This window comes from Macaca nemestrina, chromosome 7, assembly GCF_043159975.1.
Source record: "Macaca nemestrina isolate mMacNem1 chromosome 7, mMacNem.hap1, whole genome shotgun sequence".
In the NCBI taxonomy this organism is placed as follows: domain Eukaryota; kingdom Metazoa; phylum Chordata; class Mammalia; order Primates; family Cercopithecidae; genus Macaca; species Macaca nemestrina.
In genome coordinates, this window is record NC_092131.1 from 91,417,766 (window position 1) to 91,439,374 (window position 21,609).

Below are 21,609 nucleotides of genomic sequence, written 5' to 3' on the forward strand. Positions count from 1 at the left end.
CAGGGAGCCATGACCCCATCCACGCCTCCTTCCTCTGTCCTATGCTAGCAATAAATAAGTTTCCCAGCCACAAATAATTATTAGAACCTCCTCCCCACATGCCAGCTCCAACCACAGCTAGGTACGATACAGGGGCGGCCCTACCCTCTGGAATATACAAAACGTTACACAGACAAAATATGTACACTGGGGAAGGGGGCCACCCCAGCAGCCCATGTCTTCGCCTGGTCCACAGTTAGCCCCACTGTCCTGCCTCAGTTACCTCTCTGAATAAGAAGGTGGGAGCCCCCCTGAGGGAAAAGTTGCTATGCTGAGAGTAAGGAGGCCGTCAGAGTTATGCTTAAAAATTTTTAATTTTTAAGGTCTTGTCTTGCTACCCTAATTGTAAAGGGGTGACTGGGAAGGGGTGGTAGGGTCATGGTGGCGGTGCAGACTCCAGCCCCACTTCTCCAGGCTTTGCTGACACAGAACTGCTTTTAATTTTTATTTTTATCCCCTGACTTGTTTTTTAAATCCCGTAACTTCTTTTTCATAACATTTGGTAACTTTGCATAAAACTTCTTTCTACATTTTTGCAACAATTTTTCACTTTTTTATCCCATAACTTTTTCACTCCATAACTTTTTAAATCCCATAACTTTGTAAACTTGTGTTCTTTTAATAAACAATTGCAAAGTTATATTATAATTTTATAAAAACGAAACAGATTATCTCATGCCAAGCATGCCCGGCATTTGCACAGTATCAATACCTTTAATACTATAGTTTTTAAGACTCGCAAAATAAAATTTTAAGGCAAAAGCAGCACTTTGCAACAATTTAATCATTTATTACATTAGAGTAGCATCACACCAGCAGTCAACAATGTCACTTTAGGGAAAAGTCTTTCAGTATTTCCATTATAAATTCTGTTTACAAGAATTCATAAATTGGTAAAATTCATTCTAAGAAAACTTGGCAAATAAAGCTTTGGGCTGGAATTGGCATTTCTTTCTCTACTTTTCCTTCCCACCGTTTCGTTCTTTTAAACTACAGTGTTCATATTTTAAAATGTTTTAACTTATTTCAGAACATTAAGATAGCAGTTACATTTTTTAATAGTTATATTATTTTAAAACGACTCTTTAAGATAAAGTTTTAGAGAAACTATATTATGGATAGGGCTGATTTACATTTTCAAATTTTCTAAAAAACAGCTTAGAAAAGTTCTAGAGCTGAGTTTTTTCCATTTCTGGAAAACCTATCAGGTTTAATCAAATACTTTCAAATTTATTCAGTTGAACTCACATTTTAAAATTCTATGTTTCTGATGAACTCTAACCTTCCAATGTTGCCTTCTAAGCAAATTGAAAGTTGCCTTACACTGAATGAGGAAGAGCACAAATACTTGGCTGAATGAGGTATCGCAAAAGACTGCATGCACTTTGAAGACTTATGTTATTGTCATACCATTTCCATTCTTTTTAGCTTTTTCTTAAATATATGACAAATACCTACACAAAGAGTGGAATTTCAGTCCATTTTAAACCCACGGGCTAGCAATTGTACCACTGTTAATTAGTCGCATTATTTGGTCTAACATTTTTTCTTTATCATTCTGAAACTGGGCTTATCCAATACATTGCTACATTCATACAATTTGGAAGAGTCAGTTGAAGTCACAAGGACCCGATATTTGCACTCTTTCAGTGAATGCAGGGAAATCTGTTATTCCATCGGTAAAATCGTATTGTTGCTCTCCTGTTACTGTCATATTTATAAAAGTATCATGCGGATGCCAAATGCTAAAAATGGAGATCTCGTAACCAGGAAATCCCCACTCCAGGGAGCACACGTACATAGCTCCGTACATCCTAATAAGGTGACATGTTTTGGAACACAAACATTAGAACTTCATGAAGTTTTAACGGTTGATTCTTTCCCAAGCATCACCAAGTTATGACTTAGGCAATATGTGACTGAAATTCATTCATTCATCATGCATAGGCACAATCACATAAATATTGTACAAAATATGTCCCTAACTGAAACTGAGAGGTACAAAAAAATTTTCACCCTTAGTAAAGGAGTTTGTGAGGAAATACAACTCTGTGATTGTACAGACATGTTTCCTGATAATACACTGACATTCACAAACAGTAGATTGCACTGCAGTTTGTAAACATTTTAAGTTCTCCTTGATTTTTAAAGATAGTATAATACTGTCTACTAAAACTCCTTTCTGTTTCAACTAAGTACTCTCACATATATTAGTTTATGATAATGCTTGTTATTTTTGAAAGTGTTTTCCATTCAAGGAAAAGAAGTAAATTCCTATGTCAGAGTAACCAAGGTGGTTGAAGAATAGGTATTAGCTAGAGAGGTCTAGATGGTAAAATCAATCTTCAAGCCTCAAAGAAGCTCCATGAACAGAGAGGAATGCCAGGTGTCACACTGCTTCCGTTCACTCTCAATCATTCTTGACTAGAGCCTGTATGCCTGTTCCATGGATATTTAAACTCTTAAGGGATTCCTTATGATCTTTACTAAATATATTAAGAAGAATGCCAGCCAGCACCCTTTTGTGTATTGGGACATGTAGTCATGTGATTAAAACAGGTAACACGAACTCTGATTTTCAAATGTATTACAGATACAAATGTTCTAAGCAAGAAAGGTTTTCCACATCCACAGTCAATGATGGGAGCCTTTCATTCCTCAGAAATAATCCCTTTTTAGGTCATTGAGAAAGAGCATAACTGCTGCAGCTCGTGATGCAATATCTTCATGAGCCCAGAGCACACACAAATCCTGAGGGAACTACCATAGTACAGCGCTCATTCTTGGCACCGGAACAAATGAAACGCACTCTATCCCGCACACACCTGCCAGAGCAGGCCACTTTCCTCTTCTGTGAGATTTAAAAATCCCCCAAAATGTTGTTACTCCCATCACCAATACACAGAAAATGGGGGAAAGGCTATTTCCAGTTCTCGGACTTTAAACAACTCTAAATGTCAGTACTCACAGTGGCATATTACAAAGTAATAAATAGTGCACACTTGACGGCAAACCGCATATTGAGCTAATGAAGAGCTCACTGTGATTAAGATTAGATCAAACACAATAGCAGAATATAAGCAAATTTTATCGGAATTCTGTAATAAACATACATGCTGCAATAACATTGAAAAAGCATGGCAGCCTATTCCAAACCAGGGAGAGCAGTTTTGTGCAAACAGTGGGTCTTTGGGTGTTTGAACTCCCACCATGTAAGGGCAAACTCGATATGCATGCTAATGACCTACAGTTATGAAATTAAAAACGAAAAATGCTAAAGGATGCCAGAGTGAACCTCAGTGAAGGCCACAGAGACCCACTCTCTTTTAACTTTTTACAAATAAACTTAAAGTATAAATTAGAAACACAAATAAACATGAATAGCTCTAATATTCGAATGAAGTAAATGAATTGTGTAGGAGATTAACCCTATAACTTTGTTTCTTTTTAAAAAATTTCTTGACCAGCTCTTTGATGATGGTGATATTTATCTCCTTCTTCTCCGCAGCCAAGCCCAGCAAAAGAATGGCACAGAGCGGTTGCTGCCCAAGCCTGGGTGCTCCTGGTGGTCCTGCATGATGGGCTGTGCAGTAGGGTTGTCCTGGGGAGACCCCTTCCTGGCCTCTCCTTGTGCAGGCTGCGCGCTGTCGGTGAGGCTCACCTCATAAAGATCTTTGGAGAGAGGGAGGCGGGGATCTGTGCACAGTGCAAAACCCCCTGCTCCTGCCTGCCCGCCCTGCATGAGGGCTCTACTCACCACCATGCTGGTCAGCAGCCCCAATCTCCTGGGGGGTGGGGCTTCTGGACTGGGCTCATTAGCAGGGTTCTGGGCAGCGGCCAGGAATTTGCTGTGCCCTTTGTTGCGGTGAGCACAAGATGCACCAGCATCCCCTGCAGCTCCTGCAGCTCCTGCAGCTCCAGCAGCTCCACCTGGAGGGAGGGGTGCTCAGGTGTCACGCCACCCCCACCCCCGACCCCTACCCCTGCAGGGATGTTGCACACCCTACCTTTATCTCGTCGTCTTGGGCCAGCCTGATGATGTCCTCCTCCCAGTGCCGCCTCTTTGGCACTGCCCTCTGGCTCCGTTATAAGGTGATTAATTTTCCTGCGCGAGGACAGGGCTCAGACGCTGGGGCCCCTCTGACGGCCCTGCAGCTCCCCCTGCCTTGCCCTGGCGTCCCACTCACTGATGGGCATCTCTCCCTCCAGTACTGGACGAATCGCAGTTCTAGTTTCTCCACACACTCCCTCAGGTCCGCCTTCTCCTCCAGGAGATCCATAAGGCCGCTCTGGAATCAAAATAATGGGGTCACCTCTCAGCAGCGACCTGCCTATCCCTGCCCTTCTTGGCCTATTCCAGGACTCACCCACCTCCAGCTTCTCCATGACTTCCTGCAGGGCCCAGGGGGTCTCCTCACTCACAGACTCGCCCCCAGTCCCTGGGGCTGGGACCGCTGCCTCTGGCTCCTTCTGGGTCGAGGTTACTGTCTCCACCTCATGCAGCTTCTCCTGCAGCTCTTCGACTTGCTGCTCCAAGTGCAGTGCGCTCTTGTTCTCGTTGTTCTGGATAGAGAGAAGCAATCAGTAGTCACCCACTGCAGTTGGAGACCCTAGAACTTGGTGTCTGCCTCCCATGGCACCGGGAAGAGTGGAGGCAGGTTAGAAAAATCATCTCCTCTCTCCCACAGCCACCAGAGCAGGGCTCTGGCTCACAGGTGCCTTTAGAAGTAACATTTCACATGAGGGCTACACTGCCCCGTTTTACAGGTGGGGAAACAAAGGCCTGGAGGGCTAGGGAGGAGGGCAGGCTCCCCAGGTGGGGCAACACACCAGCTCCTCAACGCCGCTCTGTGGCTCGGCTAGCTGCTGAATTCTCTCCTCCTGCTTTCGAAGCCTCTCTTGCTGCTCCTGAAGCCTCTCCTCCTGCCTCTGAAGCCTCTCCTTTTGTGCCTGGTTCAGGAGACTTAAGTGCTGATGGTTTTCCACCTGGGCCTGGAGCTCTGCTGACACTCTCTCTAGTTCCTTCCTCAGGTGCTGCAGCTCCACCTCAGAGGGCACTGCTGGGGGCTCCAGGTGCAGAGGTTCAGCTGAGAAAGGAAGCAGGCAATAAGGGCCTCTAGATTCTCAAAAACCAAAAACAAAAACAAAACAAAAAACAACAACAAAAAAACACCCTCCTCTTGGTGCACAGCTCCTCTCAGGCTCCCCAAACTTGGCCTCACTGCTAATGATTCCTTGCACCCGCATGGTAGCCAATCTTCCAAACCACTTTCAGATGGAGAGCACTGCAGGTGGCTGACAACGGGCCCTCTTTGCTGAGGGGGACACTGAGGCTCATGGAGATAACAAGACTTGCTGTCTCCCGGCACAGACCTCTTTCCCTCTGCCTCAAAGCCCTTCCATCCACCCACCTCCCTGGGGCATTCTAACCCACCCGCACAGCCCCCTCTCATGCCAGGCCTGCTCCCAGGTCATGCCAGTCCCATCTTACACCTCTGGTTTTTGAGTTGGGACAAGCTCCTCTCCAGCTCCTCCACCCGATGCATATCATGCTGCTTCTCCTTCTTCAAGGTGCAAACCTGCCCAAAGCACAGCGGGAAATGGCCCTCGAGAGAGGGGCTGGTGGCTGGACAGGCTACCATCTCCCTCTCTGCCCCCACCTCCACAAAGCCCAGACCCATGACCACCTCTGGCTGTACCATTCCCATGTTACAGATGCCCAGAAAGATCCAGTGACCTATCTAAGATGGGCAGGCTAAAGGGTCAGATCTCACCTCCTGTGACATTTTCCTCATCTTCTCCTGCCACTGGGCCCTCTCTCCTTTTATATGTTCAGCATATTCATCTCTCTCTAGCTGGACTTGTTTAAGTGACTCCTTCATCTGCAAGAAAGGGCTGTCACTGGTCCTCACCTGCTCCTGGCCACCTGGGGTCATCTTCCTTCCATATCCTCCCTCTGCAAAACCTCACCTGTGTCACGTGTGCTTTCAGCAGTGCCCGCTCCTGTAAGGACTGCTCTAACTGTGTCTTGAGAAGTGTTTTACTGCGGTTCAAGGACTGGATGGTGAAGAGTGAGAAGTTTCTATCAGGGGAACCTGGGCCATTCCATACAGTGCCCCTTAAACAGGCTAGGGCTAGGCTCAATATACAACTCAGTCAGTACAGATCAAGGCATTTACAAGCCCATGGTCTGGTTTTTAAAAGAACTCAGTAAAGTTGGAAGGGACAGGGAAAGAGATTGAATTTACAGGTGGCTAACGGAGGCCCAGAGAGATCAGTTAATATTGCTATTGTTATTACTGTTATTACTAGCAATGTTTGAACCTTTATGGAGTGCTTCACCAGGTACCATGCTAGCAATCCCATTTAATCCTCACAACCACCATACAAGACAGTTACTATGATTCCCTCTATTGTGTAGATGAAAACACATGGAGTACTTGAGGTTAAGTTCTTGCCTAAGATCACTTAGGCAGAGCTGGGATTTGAACAGCCAGATCCACCCGATTCTCTGAAGCCCATTTTTCTTGCTGGGGGTCACAGATAGGAAAGGGACAATGAATCTTTTGTTCACTGTTTGAAAGGATGATACATTCGCATAGTCCAAAACTCAGAAGGTACAGAAGGGAAGTATCTCCCAACCACCCTCGTGCTCTCTCCTGAGTTTTTTGTGAACCCTTGTAGACTTATTTTATGTATATTTTCATAGTATGTACACACACACACACAGACACACACACACACATGTTTCCTCTCTACAGAAATGGTAACATACTAAAGGTACTCTTCTGTACCTTCACAGTTCAAGTACCCAATACCCCACCTAGGACTTGGCCAAGATCCCAGCCAGGTAAGGGCAGGGCAGGCACTTGGCCTCCAAACTCTGCATCCAGTGCTCGCTACCCACTGCACCCCCCAACTCACCCACAGCAGCTGACTCAGCCCCAGGCTGCTCTAACAACCAGACACAAAAGCAGCAAGAAATGGCCATGATGCCTTCTGGGCAGGACACTCCATCCTGCAGAAGGGACCTTTAGGCTCACTCCTCCATCTGCGAAGCTGGGCTCCCAGGGGATGAGGCAGGTGGTCAGACTCACCCTGTCCACCTTCTTCTTCTTCTGTGTGGCGGCAACAGCAGACAGAGCCCGCTCTAACTCTCCCGTACGCTGCAATGAACGTTGCAGGCGGGCAGCCAGATCCTTTGACTCTTCTGTAATGAGAGAGTTGAAATGGGGCCCAAAGGACTCCCCCTAAAGACCTATCGAAGTGCCAGGTTGAAGGAAGACAGGGTGCCCAGATTCCCACCTTCAAAGTACATGAGAGAGCGTTTCGTATGATACAGGTCTATAGTTAGTTTCCTTTTCTGTATGTTCAATCTCTGGATTTGAGCCTTTGGGAGAAAAGCCAAGCAAGTGCTGAAAGAGAAGGAAAGAAACAATCTCAGGAGGACAGGAGAAAACTTCACACCCTCCACTCACCTCTAGCTCCCTTTCGGCTTTCTGTTTCTCATTGTTTGCCTTCTTTTCCTACAGGAAGAGGAAGACAGAGCTCTTACCAGGGGGAGGCAGAGATGGCACAGCAAGAGACATGCCCCCAGAATGCCACCAATGCCCCAGGACAGGCCCACCCATGGGATTAGGTTATCAGGGACCCTGTGGGGATGGGGTGGAATCTGAAGGGTGAGCCTTCTTCCCCAGGCTGGGAGTGGGCAAGACAAGACTGGGGCCTTCTACATCTGAGTGTCCCCCAAACCCAGCCGTCATGGCATGAGCAAAGAAATCGTGTTACTTCTTCCAGCTGATGTTCCACTTGTTTCTTCTGTTGTTTCTGTTGGGAGAGTCAAATTAAGGTGATGGAGGGTGGCCCCCTCAACTCTATTCCCCAGGCCAGGAAGCGGTAGGCAGGGCCAGGAATGGATTTTAAAGGCAAAGTTCTCAGACCCAATGGGAACACAAACTGGTAAACTCTCCTCAAGCTCCCAAGGACAGAGGATTTGGGTCTTTGTCTTTGTTGCTTTTTGCCCACAGCCACAGAACTCAGTGTGAATCTGGAATCTCTTGAGAGGACAGGAACATAAACCTCTAGAGATGGAGTTTGAGAAAGGCCCCCCTTCTGCCCGCTTGTGATTTAGAAAAGTGCGTTCATTCAATAAACATTTACTGAGCACGTATGGGTCAGGTACGGTTCTTCACAGTATATATAGGATGGAAAAGGACAGATAGGAGCCCTCGGCCCTGAAGTTTCCGTTCTAGGGAGCCTTTACATCTCAGACTCTCAGAGCTAACAGACACCTTTGATACTCACTACCTCTTCTGGAAACACAAGCCCAAAAAGGAGAGGCGGCTTGTCCAGAATCAAAGAGCAAATTAGGGACTGAGTCACAGCAGAAATACGGGTCAGACAACCAGTCAGGCTAGCACTTCCCCGAGGGGCAAAAACCCCAGGGCGTGTGTAGCAAGGACTCGAGCAGGGGTGTGTGGAGAGGAGACAGTCGGCAAAGAGGGCAGCAAAAGAAGAGCCATGCTGCATGCTCTGGGGTCCCTCCAGGTGAGGTCTGGGTGCCTCAGCTCCCTATTTGCCCTTTGCACCAGGGCCCCCGCCCCTTTCTTCAGAGCCCCAAGAGGAAACTGGAGCCCAGGATTGGCAGCGTGGAATCAGGGGACCCCACTGGACTCTTACCAAAGATTTGATGGTGTTATTCAGTCGACTGATTTTGACGGACCTTGAGTCAAGGACTACTGCTTGTTCTTGGCACAGGCTCTGAGGTGCATGCAGAGAGGAGGAGGTGGAGGAGGAGTTGGGGGAGAGGTAGAGAGAACAATCATTAGGGCTGGGGTGTGTGTGGGCTGTCTCAGCTAGCAGAGGGGAACCGAGTCCCTGCTGCAGGAGGAGGTTGGAGGGCTGGCCTGCGTGGTCACTGCACCTCCACCCAGAGCCTCCTACCTCCAGATCCTTCAGGGAAGCAGATGATGTAGGGCCCACCCCGTGGATACCTGTTGCTGACTACAAAAGAGTGCACACGGAGATATTCTGTTCCCCTCAGTGTCCAAGCCCTCTGACTTCCTTTCATTCACATCAACTGGCAACACTTTCTTTTCTGTCTCTCTTGGACCCTTTGTCCCATAACTCCTTTGTGCCAACTTCTCTCATGGTTATTTCCCCACCATTCCACCCTGGGGTCTGAAATCAGTGACTCCTGATGGCAAGTGGCTGTTCTCATTGTCCTGGCTTCCCCTTGAGACTGGGGATGAGGAAAATCAAAGAGCAATGACCATATCCTGGGTGCGCTGAGTGTTTACAGCAGGCCATGTACTAGGGATTAACATAAAAACAACAATAACAAATCTCATTTAAACCTCACAAATGGAAGTCAAACAATAGAACCTCTATTATACAGATGTGAAAAGAGAGGCCCGAAAAGCTCAAGCAGCTTGCCCTAAATCATATCCCTAGCAGATGGAGAGGCAGGATTCAAACCCAGAATTCATTGGTTTTTTTTTTTCCTTTTTATGAGATGGAATCTTGCTCTGTCTCCCAGGCTGGAGCACAGTGGCGAGATCTTGGCTCACTGCAAGCTCCGCCTCCTAGGTTCATGCCATTCTCCTGCCTCAGCCTCCCGAGCAGCTGGGAATACAGGCACCCACCACCATGCTGGCTAATTTTTTTGTATTTTTCAGTGAAGACGGGGTTTCACCATGTTAGGCAGGATGGTGTCAATTTTCTGACCTTGTGATCTGCCCAGGGTGGTCTCCCAAAGTGCTGGGATTACAAGTGTGAGCCACGGTGCCCGGCTAAACCCAGAATTCTTAACCAGTACCCAACAGTCCATCCACAATCTTAACAATTACCCTCTACTGCCCCTTCGGCCCCCTGTCCCCAGGAGCCTGGCCACCAACACTCACATCCCCAGGTGAGTGACAACCATCAGAAGTGGATGTCTCTGGGTTACTGCCATTCGTTTTCCTGTTACTCTTTGCTTCTCCTGGAACAGCAGGGCTGTTTCTCTGCCAATATTCTTTTAACTGTGGGAAAGAAGAGCAGTAATCGTCATGAGAACTATCGGCCCCTACAGCCACATCCTCCCTTACAGTTTTTACAAAATACTCTTATACACCATCTGATTTAACGACACCAACCACTGTATAATAAGTGTTGTCACAATCTTTTAGGGACTGAGAGGAATTGATATCATAGCTAGAAAAAGAGAAAAAAGAAAAAGGTGATACTGGAACTTTGAAACTCAGTCTTCTGACTCCAAGCTCTGGGGTTTTGCCAAGAATCAGCAGCTGCCAGGGACCAAAACCAGAGGCAGAGGTAGAAAAGTAAACATTAAGTAGGCAGGAACTGTATGCCCTGTGGTTTAGAGTCATACATCCTCACACGTCTGTTAGTGTGAAGAAGTGCACCAGTACCTCTCAAACTTCTATATCAATGTGTCCTCATGGCAGAAGGAAGCCTGTCTGTTAAATCCAGGAATTAACAGAAAGAGGACTACCCAAGCCTCATTTCAGAGAGAAGTCTGGTATTCTCTTAGAAACCTATGTGACTGTCATCTCTAAGTATATTCATGTTTTTTCTCTTGATCTCAAGAGAATCCAGGGAAACTGATGCTTCAGAAAGATGTCTCACATTTATCCTGTGGCACTCAAAGTTCCACAGGTCAAGATAATACAAGGAAGAGTCAAACTGTCAAGTTCAGTTTCCCGAGATCTATTCCACAGAAGATGAGCAAATCTCACTTCAGAGATGACTGACTGAAGGGCAGTCTGGTCCCAGAACCATAGAGAATTAGAATATGAGGTGGAGAGCTCAGAAAAAAATGTTAAAATCTCTGGAAAGCAGAAGCCTGGGAGAAAACCAAACTAAACCCATTCTCCCCTTGCCACATGGAGGTACGGTCAACGTTTTGCGCTTGCGGGGAAGTGTAGGATTTCCCCCCCATCAATGTCGATGTTAAGGGAGTGAGGCAGCCTGAAACCTCTTGCTCCTAGGTCCCACAGTCTCCATTCCTCTTCCAGCTGGAAATTTGCACTGTGACCAGAGGAACCAGAAATGGGGTGAGAACACTTAGGGGACTGGGTCATAAGAATAAATGCCAGTCTTGAGTAAGGACAGTTCCTAGGCAGACTGTGACATCACTACATTCCACTCCTCCTGATTGGGGGGAGGGACCACATCAGTGCAATGTCTGAGTTACCACTCCACAATGGGGGAGGGAAACACAGGGTTGGGACCCAGGTCCTTGGAGATGCCAGTGCAAAGAGCCCAGGGAGGTTGACCTTGAGGCAGCAGGAGGGGAGGGCAGAGTCTGCAGCAGGAAGCCTTAGGAGTCACCAGCCCAAAGTCACCCGGGGATGACTGGCGAGGGTGGGGTCTGTGGCTGGGGGACCCAGGTCCTTGGAGACACGAGCCCAAAGAGCCCAGGGAGGTCGAGCTTGGGTCGGCAGGAGGTGAGGGCCTAGTAATGGAGAGGGGAACCCCAGGAGTCACCCACCCAGAGTCACCCTGGAGTGATTGGTGAGGGCAGGGACTGGGCTGATGCTGAAGGGGCAGGGCTGACTGACAAGACTTTTGTGTGGGGAGCCCAGAGACACCTGCATTGGAGGGCCCTGTCTAGTGTGCCTCAGCAGTGATATGGGCTCTGGCGGTGGTCTTGTCGTCGGAGGGGATCTGTAGCTGGGTTGGGGCCATGACCTGGTGTGTTTTTACCTTTTTCTTGGCTGCGGCTAATCTGTTCTGTGGAGTTTCTTCTGCCATTGCGGGGTGGGAAAGGGAGGTGGGGTTGGGGCCACAACAGCAAATTCCCAGTGAGCACTGATCAAGACCTCCAGTCACCTACCAGGCAGCTGTGTGACTGAGCCACAGGAGTGGTAACCAGGGCCCCAGTAGAATGTAGAATAGGGGCGTGGCCTTAATGCTCCAAGCCTATTGGTCAAGGAGAAAGATGAAAGGGAAAGGGGCGTGGCCAGGCAGCATTGTGTCCAGAGGGACCTGTGGCTCATAAGGAAAGCTACTCATACAATTGCTGTTCACATCCACTCTGAAAGAGGGGATGGGCTGCCCACTCTGGGAGAGGGAAGGGGCCAGCTTTTGCTTTAAAAGCTTTAAAACTTTAAAAAATATGTGTGCATACTTTATATATAGATGTGTGTCTGTGTGTGTGTATCTATGTGTTCCTCTAGAGCTGTCTTCATTACCTAGCTTCTATGCAAGGTCTATGATTTTGGCCTATATTTTTATCTTCAAATACAGTACAAAAATTACCAGTATTACCTGAACTGAGATACAGATCTTATAAAAATGGAAAATCCATAACATGCTTGATGATTAATGAAGCAGACTATATTATTCAACTATTTTATAATTCAATAAAATAAAATAATCGCAATGATTTCTCTTTTTTGGGAAAACGTTTCTCTTACTCTCCTACGTTATTGTTAAGATTTTTTTCTCAAACAAGAAGCATGTTTAATATCTGGAAAAACACAAAGGTTTTGGGCCAGGTGTAGAGGCTCAAGCCTGTAATCCCAGCACCTTGGGAACCTGAGACGGGTGGATCATCTGAGGTCAGGAGTTCGAGACCAGCCTGGCCAACATGGTGAAACCCCATCTCTACTAAAAATACAAAAACTAGCCAGGTGTTGTGGTGGGTGCCGGTAATTCCAGCTATTTGGGAGGCTGAGGCAGGAGAATCACTTGGACCCAAGAGATGGAGGTTGCAGTGAGCCAAGCCTCACGCCACTGCACTCCAGCCTGGGTGACAGAGCAAGACTGCATCTCAAAAGAAATACAATACAATACAAAATAAATTTTAAAAGCTTTCAATTTAATAAGCACTCAAAGCTCTTTACTGGTTTAAAACAAATACAAGGCCCATTTTTCTAGAATCACCTGGCCTCTCTAAGCCTTGCAAAGAAAACTGAATTTCTCACGTGATACTTGGCTATGACTTGCAATCACGAAAACCAAGAACTGTGTTATGTCACTGTGTATTAATTGGTACCTGGAGTTCACACAAGGCTGGGATCAAGGGTTGAATCTTTCATGATTTGCTCCATAATCTATGTGCTTCTTATCCCAGACCAAACTAAGCTTTTGTTTAGAATTCTACAATTGACAGTTAGTAGACAAGAGTGGGTCTCAGTAATGTAGTCTCTGGATTAGCAGCACCAGCAGCACCTGAGAACTTTTCATAAGTGCAAATTCTCAGGCCCTACCCTGGACCTGGTGAATCAGAAACTCTGGAGTAGGGCTCAGCAATTTGTGCTGCAGTCATCCCTCCAGGTGTTCAGGGACCTCTGCCATACAGCAGGTAGAAAAATGTGTTTCCTTCTGTATGTCAAAAGCCAGGGATACTCTATGTTGTGTCTCGATATGAAACAATGGCATGCAATTAAAACACATAACTCTCCTTCCTACTCCCACCCTCCATCCAATGTGTTTTATTTTCATGAGTTCCAAAAGAAAACAAGTGGCAATCAGAAGTTCAGTCTAAAAAGTATATGTACAAGTATTAGTTCTCATCCAGCCTTATAGAAAACCATTTACATCCTCTCACAGCTAAAGTTTTAAAAAAGTATCTTCACAATCTAAGTTTCAGGCACACTAGGAGTTCTATAATAAAACACCAAGTAGATCAGAAGGTCCAAACTTACTAGAGAAGAAAAGTGGAATCATTGGCTATATTTCCAAATTGCATTCAAAGGAAATTTAAGTTCTGATTTTTTTTCACCTTCATACTTCCAAGTTAATAGAATTCAACCAGAACACTCCATTCCTTCAAAGCCTCTAGCCAGACAAAGTTTTACTGTATTACTTCTTGCTTTCAATGGATATAAAGCAGATCCCTGGTAGGCACATTATGTATACCTGCAAAGATGCAGAACTAAACAGTTCCATCTGTTCCATATTAAAACAAAAGTCCTGTAAACCTTGGATGGTGAGTGTAATACTTCAGCACTAGCACCAAAACCTCAAATATGAGAAGATATCAAGAACACTAGTGGCAAACAAAACTAAATTCTTGGCTGGGAGCAGTAGTTCACACCTGTAATCCCAGCACTCTGACAAGCCAAGGTGGGAGGATTACTCGAAGTCAAAAGTTCAAGACAAGCCTGGGAAGCATAGGGAATTCTCATCTCTACAAAAAAAATTTTAAAAACAGCTGGGCATTGCGGCACAGACCTGTCATGCTAGCTACTTGGCAGGCTGAGGTGGGAAAATTGCTTCTTCCCAGGAGTTCGAGGCTCTAGTAGCTATGATTATGGCACTGCACTCCAGCCTGGGTGACAGAGCGAGACCTAGATAATTACATTCTCTCCTGCTCCTGTTTACACTAAAATCACTAAGTTAAAATGCTTTCAAATTTGGCAGGATAAAAATTAAGTGAAATGTGACTTTGGAGTTTGGAGGAAGAAAGAAAGAAGGAAGGGAGGGAGGGAGGTAGGGAGGGAAGGAATGGAAGGAGGGAGGGAGGAAGGAAGGAAGAAGGGGGAAACAGAAAAGGAAAAGAAAGGAAAGGAAAAGAAGAAGGAAGGAAGGAAAAGGAAAGAAAGGAAGAAAAGAAAAAAAGGAAGGAAAGAAGGAAACAAAAGATAAAAGAAAAGAAGAAAAGGAAAAGAAAGGAAAGGAAAAAAAGGAAAGGAAAGGGAAGGGAAGGAAGAAGGAAAAGAAAAATAGAAAGAAATAACAAATTACATACTGGGAGAAAGTTTTAGTAACCTCAATGACAAATAAAAGGATTGTATCTTTAGTCTGTAAAGAAACATTTTAAATTACTCAGAAAAACAAAAACAAATGATTTTCAACAGAAAATGGGCAATGGAGAAACAGTCACTTCTCACAAAAATAAAAATGGCCAATAGGTATACAACGAAGATTCAAAAGCACTAGAAATCAAAGAAATGTCATGAAAACAATGATATTTTCTGTATAAAGGTCCAAAGATGACAAATGGAAGGGGGAACCTGGAGCTCTGTTCCTGTTGGTGGGAGTATAAACTGAGACATTTTTCCTGGAAGATAATTTGAAAATTTCTATTAAAGACCCTCAAAATTATTACCCTCCAGAAATTCTACTTCTATGAATTCAGTCCAAAAATGCTTGCTCAACTCCATTAAAATGTATATATAAGAAAATTCACCTCTGTGGCGGCAATGATAAACTTAATATACATCCAGCTATTAAAAATGATGATGCTAGGATATATTTCCTGTCACAGAAGTATGCCCAAAATATAGTAATTGGCAAAAGACTATCTAATATGATTCTACTTTTGAAAATATTTACATGTATAAAAAGTATAAAAAACAACAAACCAGAATGTTTTGAGTGGCAAATTAAAGATTTTTCTTAATATTTGTCATCCAAATTATTACAAAAAGAATGTGATTTCCTTTATAATCAGGGAGAAGTGTTATTTTCATTTATTTATCTTTAAATCTCTTTTCTTTTTCTTATTTTTCCTCCCGTGTGTATCCCAAGTAGGCTAGAACTCCTGCCTCTTGAGGGAAACCAGCCCATTTGTGGGAAGTGCACTACATAAAGCTGCCCATCTTCCTTTTATTTTAAGAGATCTGGAGACATTTTTATTTCAAATTGTTTTACTGTTCTCAGAATATATGTTAATATATGAAATTGAGGAAAGGACAAAGGAAAGGCTGACTCCCTACCCTCCTGGGGTTACTCTTCCAATTTTTGCTGCTATTGTTACATACTAGTATTCACTGGGTACTAAAAAGATGGGCAGCCCCTTAGATCCTTTTTTCTTATCTCTTTCTCATAATCCTACTTCATTCCTTCATTCACTTATTTTTAAAAGGGTCATGTGTACATATCGTTCAGAAAATTTCTAAATGTAACTATCTATAAAAGTATGTGGCAAAATCCCATTCAGAGTCTTATTCTCCTTCCACAGCCAAACACTTTTAATTGGTTTCTTATATATCATTTCAGAATTTATCTTTCCAAATACACATGTATATTCTTATTCTACTCTTCTCTCTCAACACAAAAAGTAGCATACCACACATATGATACCATTCCTTCTTCCTTTTAAAACACACACACCATCAATCTGAGTTCTTCTACATGAGTGCAGAGTCTTTCTCATTCTTCTTTTCAGCTGCACAGTATGCATCATTTGTATGGACCACAGTTTACTTAACCAGTTCCTGTTGGTGGACACTGAAGTCATCCCTATCATACTGTTACAAACAATAGTGTCAACCACCTGCACACACCAAGTTCATTTCTGAATCTGCCTTTGATGAAGCCTCTGCTTGAATCACCACAAGGTCACAAGGCTGAAAAGTTAGCCCCTTTTTTAGTTTTCATTAAGTACAGCAGTATGTAGCAAAAGACTCTCTCGGCCAAAGCAAACGTACTCTTTGGGGACTTACTTCATAACAATAAATGGATAAACAGAACACCAAGGAGAACACGTTCCATTTAACCATGCACATGTATGCATACAATACATGAATGTACACAGAAAGTTTAAATAAATCCATCAAAGCATTAAGCATTGTCTCAGTATGATGGATCTATGGAGTGCTTTGTAGACCGCCCTCCTTGCCTGTCAATTCTTTCTAATTCCACAACAGTAAATATGTATACTTCTACAATATAAAATTTCAAAAAATGCTAACCCAAATTAAGCTGCATATATTCCTTCTGTCTGTCCCACATTTGTATGGTGTCCAGAGTGCTCAAATATCACTTTGTTAAAAACATTTAATTATTTTTCAAATATAGAGATGGTAGGGTCTTGCTCTGTTGGCCAGGCTGGTCTTGAACTCCTAGATCCTCCTGGATCCCCTCACTTCCATCTCCCAAAGTGCCAGTATCACAAGTGTGAGCCATCGGGCCCGGCCAGCTTCATTTCAGAAATATTTCCCCAGCACTCCACATATTACAAGTAATTCCTTTCTTCTTCTTTAGATAGCATTTTAGTCACATCTCTATTACCTCACTTGTCACATGATAATCAGTTGCTCACCTATCCATCTCCCTTCATTGCTCATGACCTCCTTGAGAAGAGTCTGATTTTCAGCACCTTGAACAGAGTGTGACACATACATGCTTCATACGCAGAGAAGGAAATGATTTCACTACAGTGTAATTACTCCCAGAATTCAATACCTGTATTTCTAAATTGTTCTAGATACTCTGCCAACAACCTGAGAATGTTATGTTTTTTCCCTAAAACTTACATCCATTACTGAGTGATAGTTAACTCAATTGTGACGTGACGTCTCGCCAAGCCCATTCATAGTTTTTTTTGGTGATTTTTAATGTTAAGTTTTGATTTTGATTGTTTCCTTTTTGTTTTCTTAATCTAGCAGTGTTTGCTAAACTTCAACATCTCTATATCCCTGTGTCTTTGCACCTGCTGGTCTCTGCTTGGAATAATGTCTCAAGATTTTAGTCATCTGGAAAAAATTTCTACTCACCCTTAAAGAATCAGCTTAAATAGGCTGGGCATGGTAGCTCATGCCTGTAATCCCAGCATTTTGGGAGGCCAAGGCAGGCAGATCTCCTGAGGTCAGTAGTTCAACACCAGCCTGCAGTCTTGAACTACTTCAACATGGTGAAACCCTGTCTCTGCTACAAATACAAAAAATAGCTTGGCATAATGGTGGAGGCTAGTAATCTCAGCTACTCGGGAGGCTGAGGCAGGATAATTGCTTGAACCTGGGAGGTGGAGGTTGCAGTGAGCTGAGACCACGCCATTGCACTCCATCTTGGGTGACAGAGCAAGACTTCATCTCAAAAGAAAGAAAGAGAGAAAGAAAGAAAGAAAGAAAGAAAGAAAGAAAGAAAGAAAGAAAGAAAGAAAGAAAGAAAGAAAGAAAGAAAGAAAGAAAGAAAGAAAGAAAGAAAGAAAGCAGCAAGCTTAAATAATACCTTCTCTGAGAAGCTTTTATATCTTCCTATTCTTTCAGGAAGAGTTGAAAATTCCTCAACTTTTGAAACATTTGTGTCTCTTTAGTATGTATCAGGCACTGAACTGAGTGCCTAGGATAGAAAGATGAAACTGTAGACCCTGCCCTCATGGAGCTCATGGTCTAGTATGGAAAACAGACATATGAACAAATAACCACACTATAGTTCTTCAGAGCTCAAATCCTATCCTAAATACTGCTAAATTAGTGTTCTGTGAGGTTTTGAAAGTACTAGGGCCAGCAACAATATGGCTGCTTGGGTGGCTTTCCATCCAAGTTAACATTCGGCCCTCATCACCAAAGGTCATAAGTGTGTACCTCTTCCTTGCAACCCACCAGGGCCTAACACATCATATCACCACCTTTGAAATTAGGAAACAGGCTCAGAAGTCCAAGAGCTTGACCAAAGTAACTCAGCTGGTAGGTAGAAGAACCAGGTCGGTATGATTCTTCTTCAATGTCCTGCCAGTTACATGGGCAAGTGGCCTCAAAATCAACAAAAGACAAGTAGATGTTGACATGTGTCAACGAACAGAGGCTCAAAAGGAAGAGTTTATACACAAGAATAGAACAGAAATGTTCTGGAAGTATGTCTGGGGATGTGTAGTAGGAGGGCACACACCAGGTTTCACCTTGGTCAAGTGAATCTATAATTCCAACCTGGGCCTCACCTGCTGAGCTCCAGACTTAGCTATCTGTCTTTCTTACTCTTATATAAAATCCACAGGGCAGGACCTTAATCTCCAGCTTGTTCATCACAGATTAAAGCAGAGCCTGGCTTATAGTAAGTACATAATAAATACATGAATGAATAAATAAACTATCAAAGAAGCTAAAGAAACATTGCACACTACTGGGGGAAGGATTTACCATGAAACAGACCCCAGCAATCACTCACAAATATAGTTGACCCTCATTATTTGTAAATCCCATATTTGCAAATTTGAATACTTGCTAAAATGTCTTTGTAATCCCCAAATTAAAACTTGTGGAGCTTTCAAGGTGACTCCTGGATAGACACACAGTAGTGAAAACTCTGTCACTCCTTGCACACGTCCCAAGCTAAGGTCAAATAATGTGACCCTTGGTCTTCCTGTTTCAACTCTCATACAAAGATGACCTGAGGACTGAGACAGTAGAGGACAGTGCAGGGTAGTGTAAGATGCTGTGGCTCTGGGGCCAAATGGATGGGATCTGAATCATAACTCTGGCACCTGTTAGCAGAATGGCTTCAGGTAAGTCACTTAACACTTCTGTATTTCCTTTATTCTTTTGGAAATAAAGAAAATTCAATCTACCAGGATGAGTTGTTTTTAGGAATTAAGATTATAACCTAAGTGAGATATGTATATATGTATATATTTACCCTGGAAACAAAGGTTTGGTGTTTGATTAATTCAGTGTTCCAACCAACTTTATAGAATATTACTACTGCAAATAATAAGAATTGATGGTAATTATTTATAAAAAAAAATAACAGAGATATAGACAAATCAATTATTTGGATGAGCTAGAGGCCGGTGTCAAGAAGCTTCCAAAGAAATAGAACTTTGCCAGGCACTGAAGGTGTGGAAAAGGGTTCCAAGGAGAGAGAATGGCACCTACAGAGAGAGGTCCAGCTAGGGTCAGGAAATGGCATTTCAGGAAGTCTAGAGCAGTAGAAGATGAGGCCAGAATATGGTGCCACAGCGCTTCTCTGCACCCTGTATACACCCTGTATTGCAAAACCTCACTCTCTGCATTTAATTCTTGGTTTCTAGTTCTCTGTTACATTAAACTGTGAGCCCCTCAAGGTCAAGTTCTATAAGAAGAATCCATAGCTACAGTCTTCTAAATTTGAAAACAAATTATTAAACACAGATACACCCAAAAAGACTGTATAAAAATAACACTGGATTTCAACTGCAGTCATAGGAATTCATAACTGGTATACATTTGCAATCTGTCCAGGATTTTTCTTTCTCTGATGACTGCTGTAACTCTGTCATAAACCCTTTTCATTGTTTTAGGCACCGAGACATTTGTTAGAATGTCTGGGAAAGACATTCTAAAAGAGCAAGAAAGATCTTGATGTTTTTTGTGTAACTGATTGGTTGATTGACTGACTGAGATGGGATCTCATTATGTAGCCCAGGCTGGTCTGAAACTCCTAGGTTCAAGCAATCCTCCTGCCTCAGCCTCACAAGTGGCTGAGATTACAGGTGCATGCCACCATGCTGGGCTCTAGTGTGATATATATACAAGGCTTAAACATACGGTTCATTGGACAAGGCTGCCACCTCAGAGTAAAGATTGTTTTAAATCTACACTAATAGTCTTATTTATCTATATGCAAGATACAATTTTACCACAATAAAACACAAGGAAGCATACTGATATACATATACATTACAAACAGGATAAAAAAGCAATATAATTTTCTCCACAAAAACTTGCAAAATCCTGACCAAAACACAGTAAACAGGATGTTAAACTCACAGCTTACATTTCTCCACTGAAACCTAGGAAAAACAATGCCAGTTTTTGTGCAGTCACAAAACTAAGCACTGTGAGAATTTACAAGATTTGGTAAACTTGTATATTCTCCCCACCCCCATACACAAGTCTCAAAGAGCCTAGCAGTCTTACCCCAACACTTCAATCTCCTCCATCCTCCAAAATAAAACCCTCACTGTCCAATATCTGAATTTATATTTCCGAACATCTAAAATCTTAATCAAAACTAAGAGCAGTGTATTTGCTTGGCCCCATAAAATTCTTGGCATAGTTTTACTTAGGCACACCACAGATCGTACTATTACCTAAAAACATATGGGTAGAACCAATATTCAAACAAATATATTATGAAGGTGAAAGCGTATAGGGAGTGTTGTTTTTAAACAGATTCAATGCTGCTATTCTCCACTTGTAGTTTGGGTATGATCAAATCACATCATGCTGTATAGCTAAGCATGTCCTATATTTAATGACAAAGTAGGGTAACAAATTATTCATTGAGGACCTGTTGTGTACACAGAGGCATGCTGGAAGCTGTAAAAGACTTGATTCTTGCTCTCAAGAAACTTCCAAGGTTTTAGACAGCCTAATAGAAAGTAGTCAAAAGCAAATACTTCAAGCACTACCCATCACAATTACCTCAGGTATTTACTTTACCCTTCTACAAGTCTCTGCATATTTCGAGGCCCCCTTTCCTATCTCTGTGGACTCTATGGCTCAACATTCTTCACAACCACAGGCTTTCCTGGACTTCATGTTGTTATTGAATCAGCATTTCTCATTACCTGCCTCATTCGCCAATTAAAATTCCACTTTATATTCAACCACCACTTTGGCTTTGAAGCCACTGCCTGATACTGACACTTCGTAGATGTAGTATGAATATTCTTATATGTCTCTGTCTACTGATGAGGATCCTACTCTTTTAGTAGAAAGAGTAGCACTGACTTCCAGTCAACTAGTTTTGATAATATCTGAAATATCGGATAATATTTCAATAATACTCCTGAAACAAATAATGAGTGATGTTCTCTCAAATATATGTATAATCAAATGTGAAATTGAGAAGATTGGGAGGACCTGAGACTCAGAGATTGTATTCAGGCCTTTGTAGTGGCATTTATTTGAC

The 21,609-nt window shown here is 43.4% G+C and overlaps 2 protein-coding genes across 14 annotated transcripts in view; both read right to left on the reverse strand.

Annotated features, from left to right (window-relative positions):
* LOC105479413 (putative golgin subfamily A member 8D) overlaps positions 1–21,609 on the reverse strand; it is a 128,757-nt gene that overhangs the window by 66,326 nt on the left and 40,822 nt on the right. Inside the window, exon 8 of one of the 13 annotated variants that reach the window (XM_071100570.1) lies at positions 19,058–19,104. The exons of the other annotated variants lie outside the window; for them this stretch is intronic. The gene's annotated coding sequence lies outside the window, so the exon portion shown is untranslated. Of the gene's footprint in view, positions 1–19,057; positions 19,105–21,609 lie in introns of those variants that run through there. 13 annotated transcript variants of the gene reach the window in all.
* Positions 1,469–11,895, reverse strand: LOC105479412 (golgin subfamily A member 8B-like). The gene is given in 17 exon segments (XM_071100583.1): positions 1,469–3,711; positions 3,797–3,832; positions 3,835–3,969; positions 4,047–4,160; positions 4,223–4,328; positions 4,411–4,602; positions 4,870–5,126; positions 5,531–5,618; positions 5,814–5,921; positions 6,010–6,096; positions 7,137–7,249; positions 7,345–7,429; positions 7,518–7,565; positions 7,828–7,866; positions 8,719–8,799; positions 9,942–10,061; positions 11,749–11,895. Coding segments are annotated over 17 exon segments (1,842 nt in total). The 5' UTR covers positions 11,797–11,895; the 3' UTR covers positions 1,469–3,526.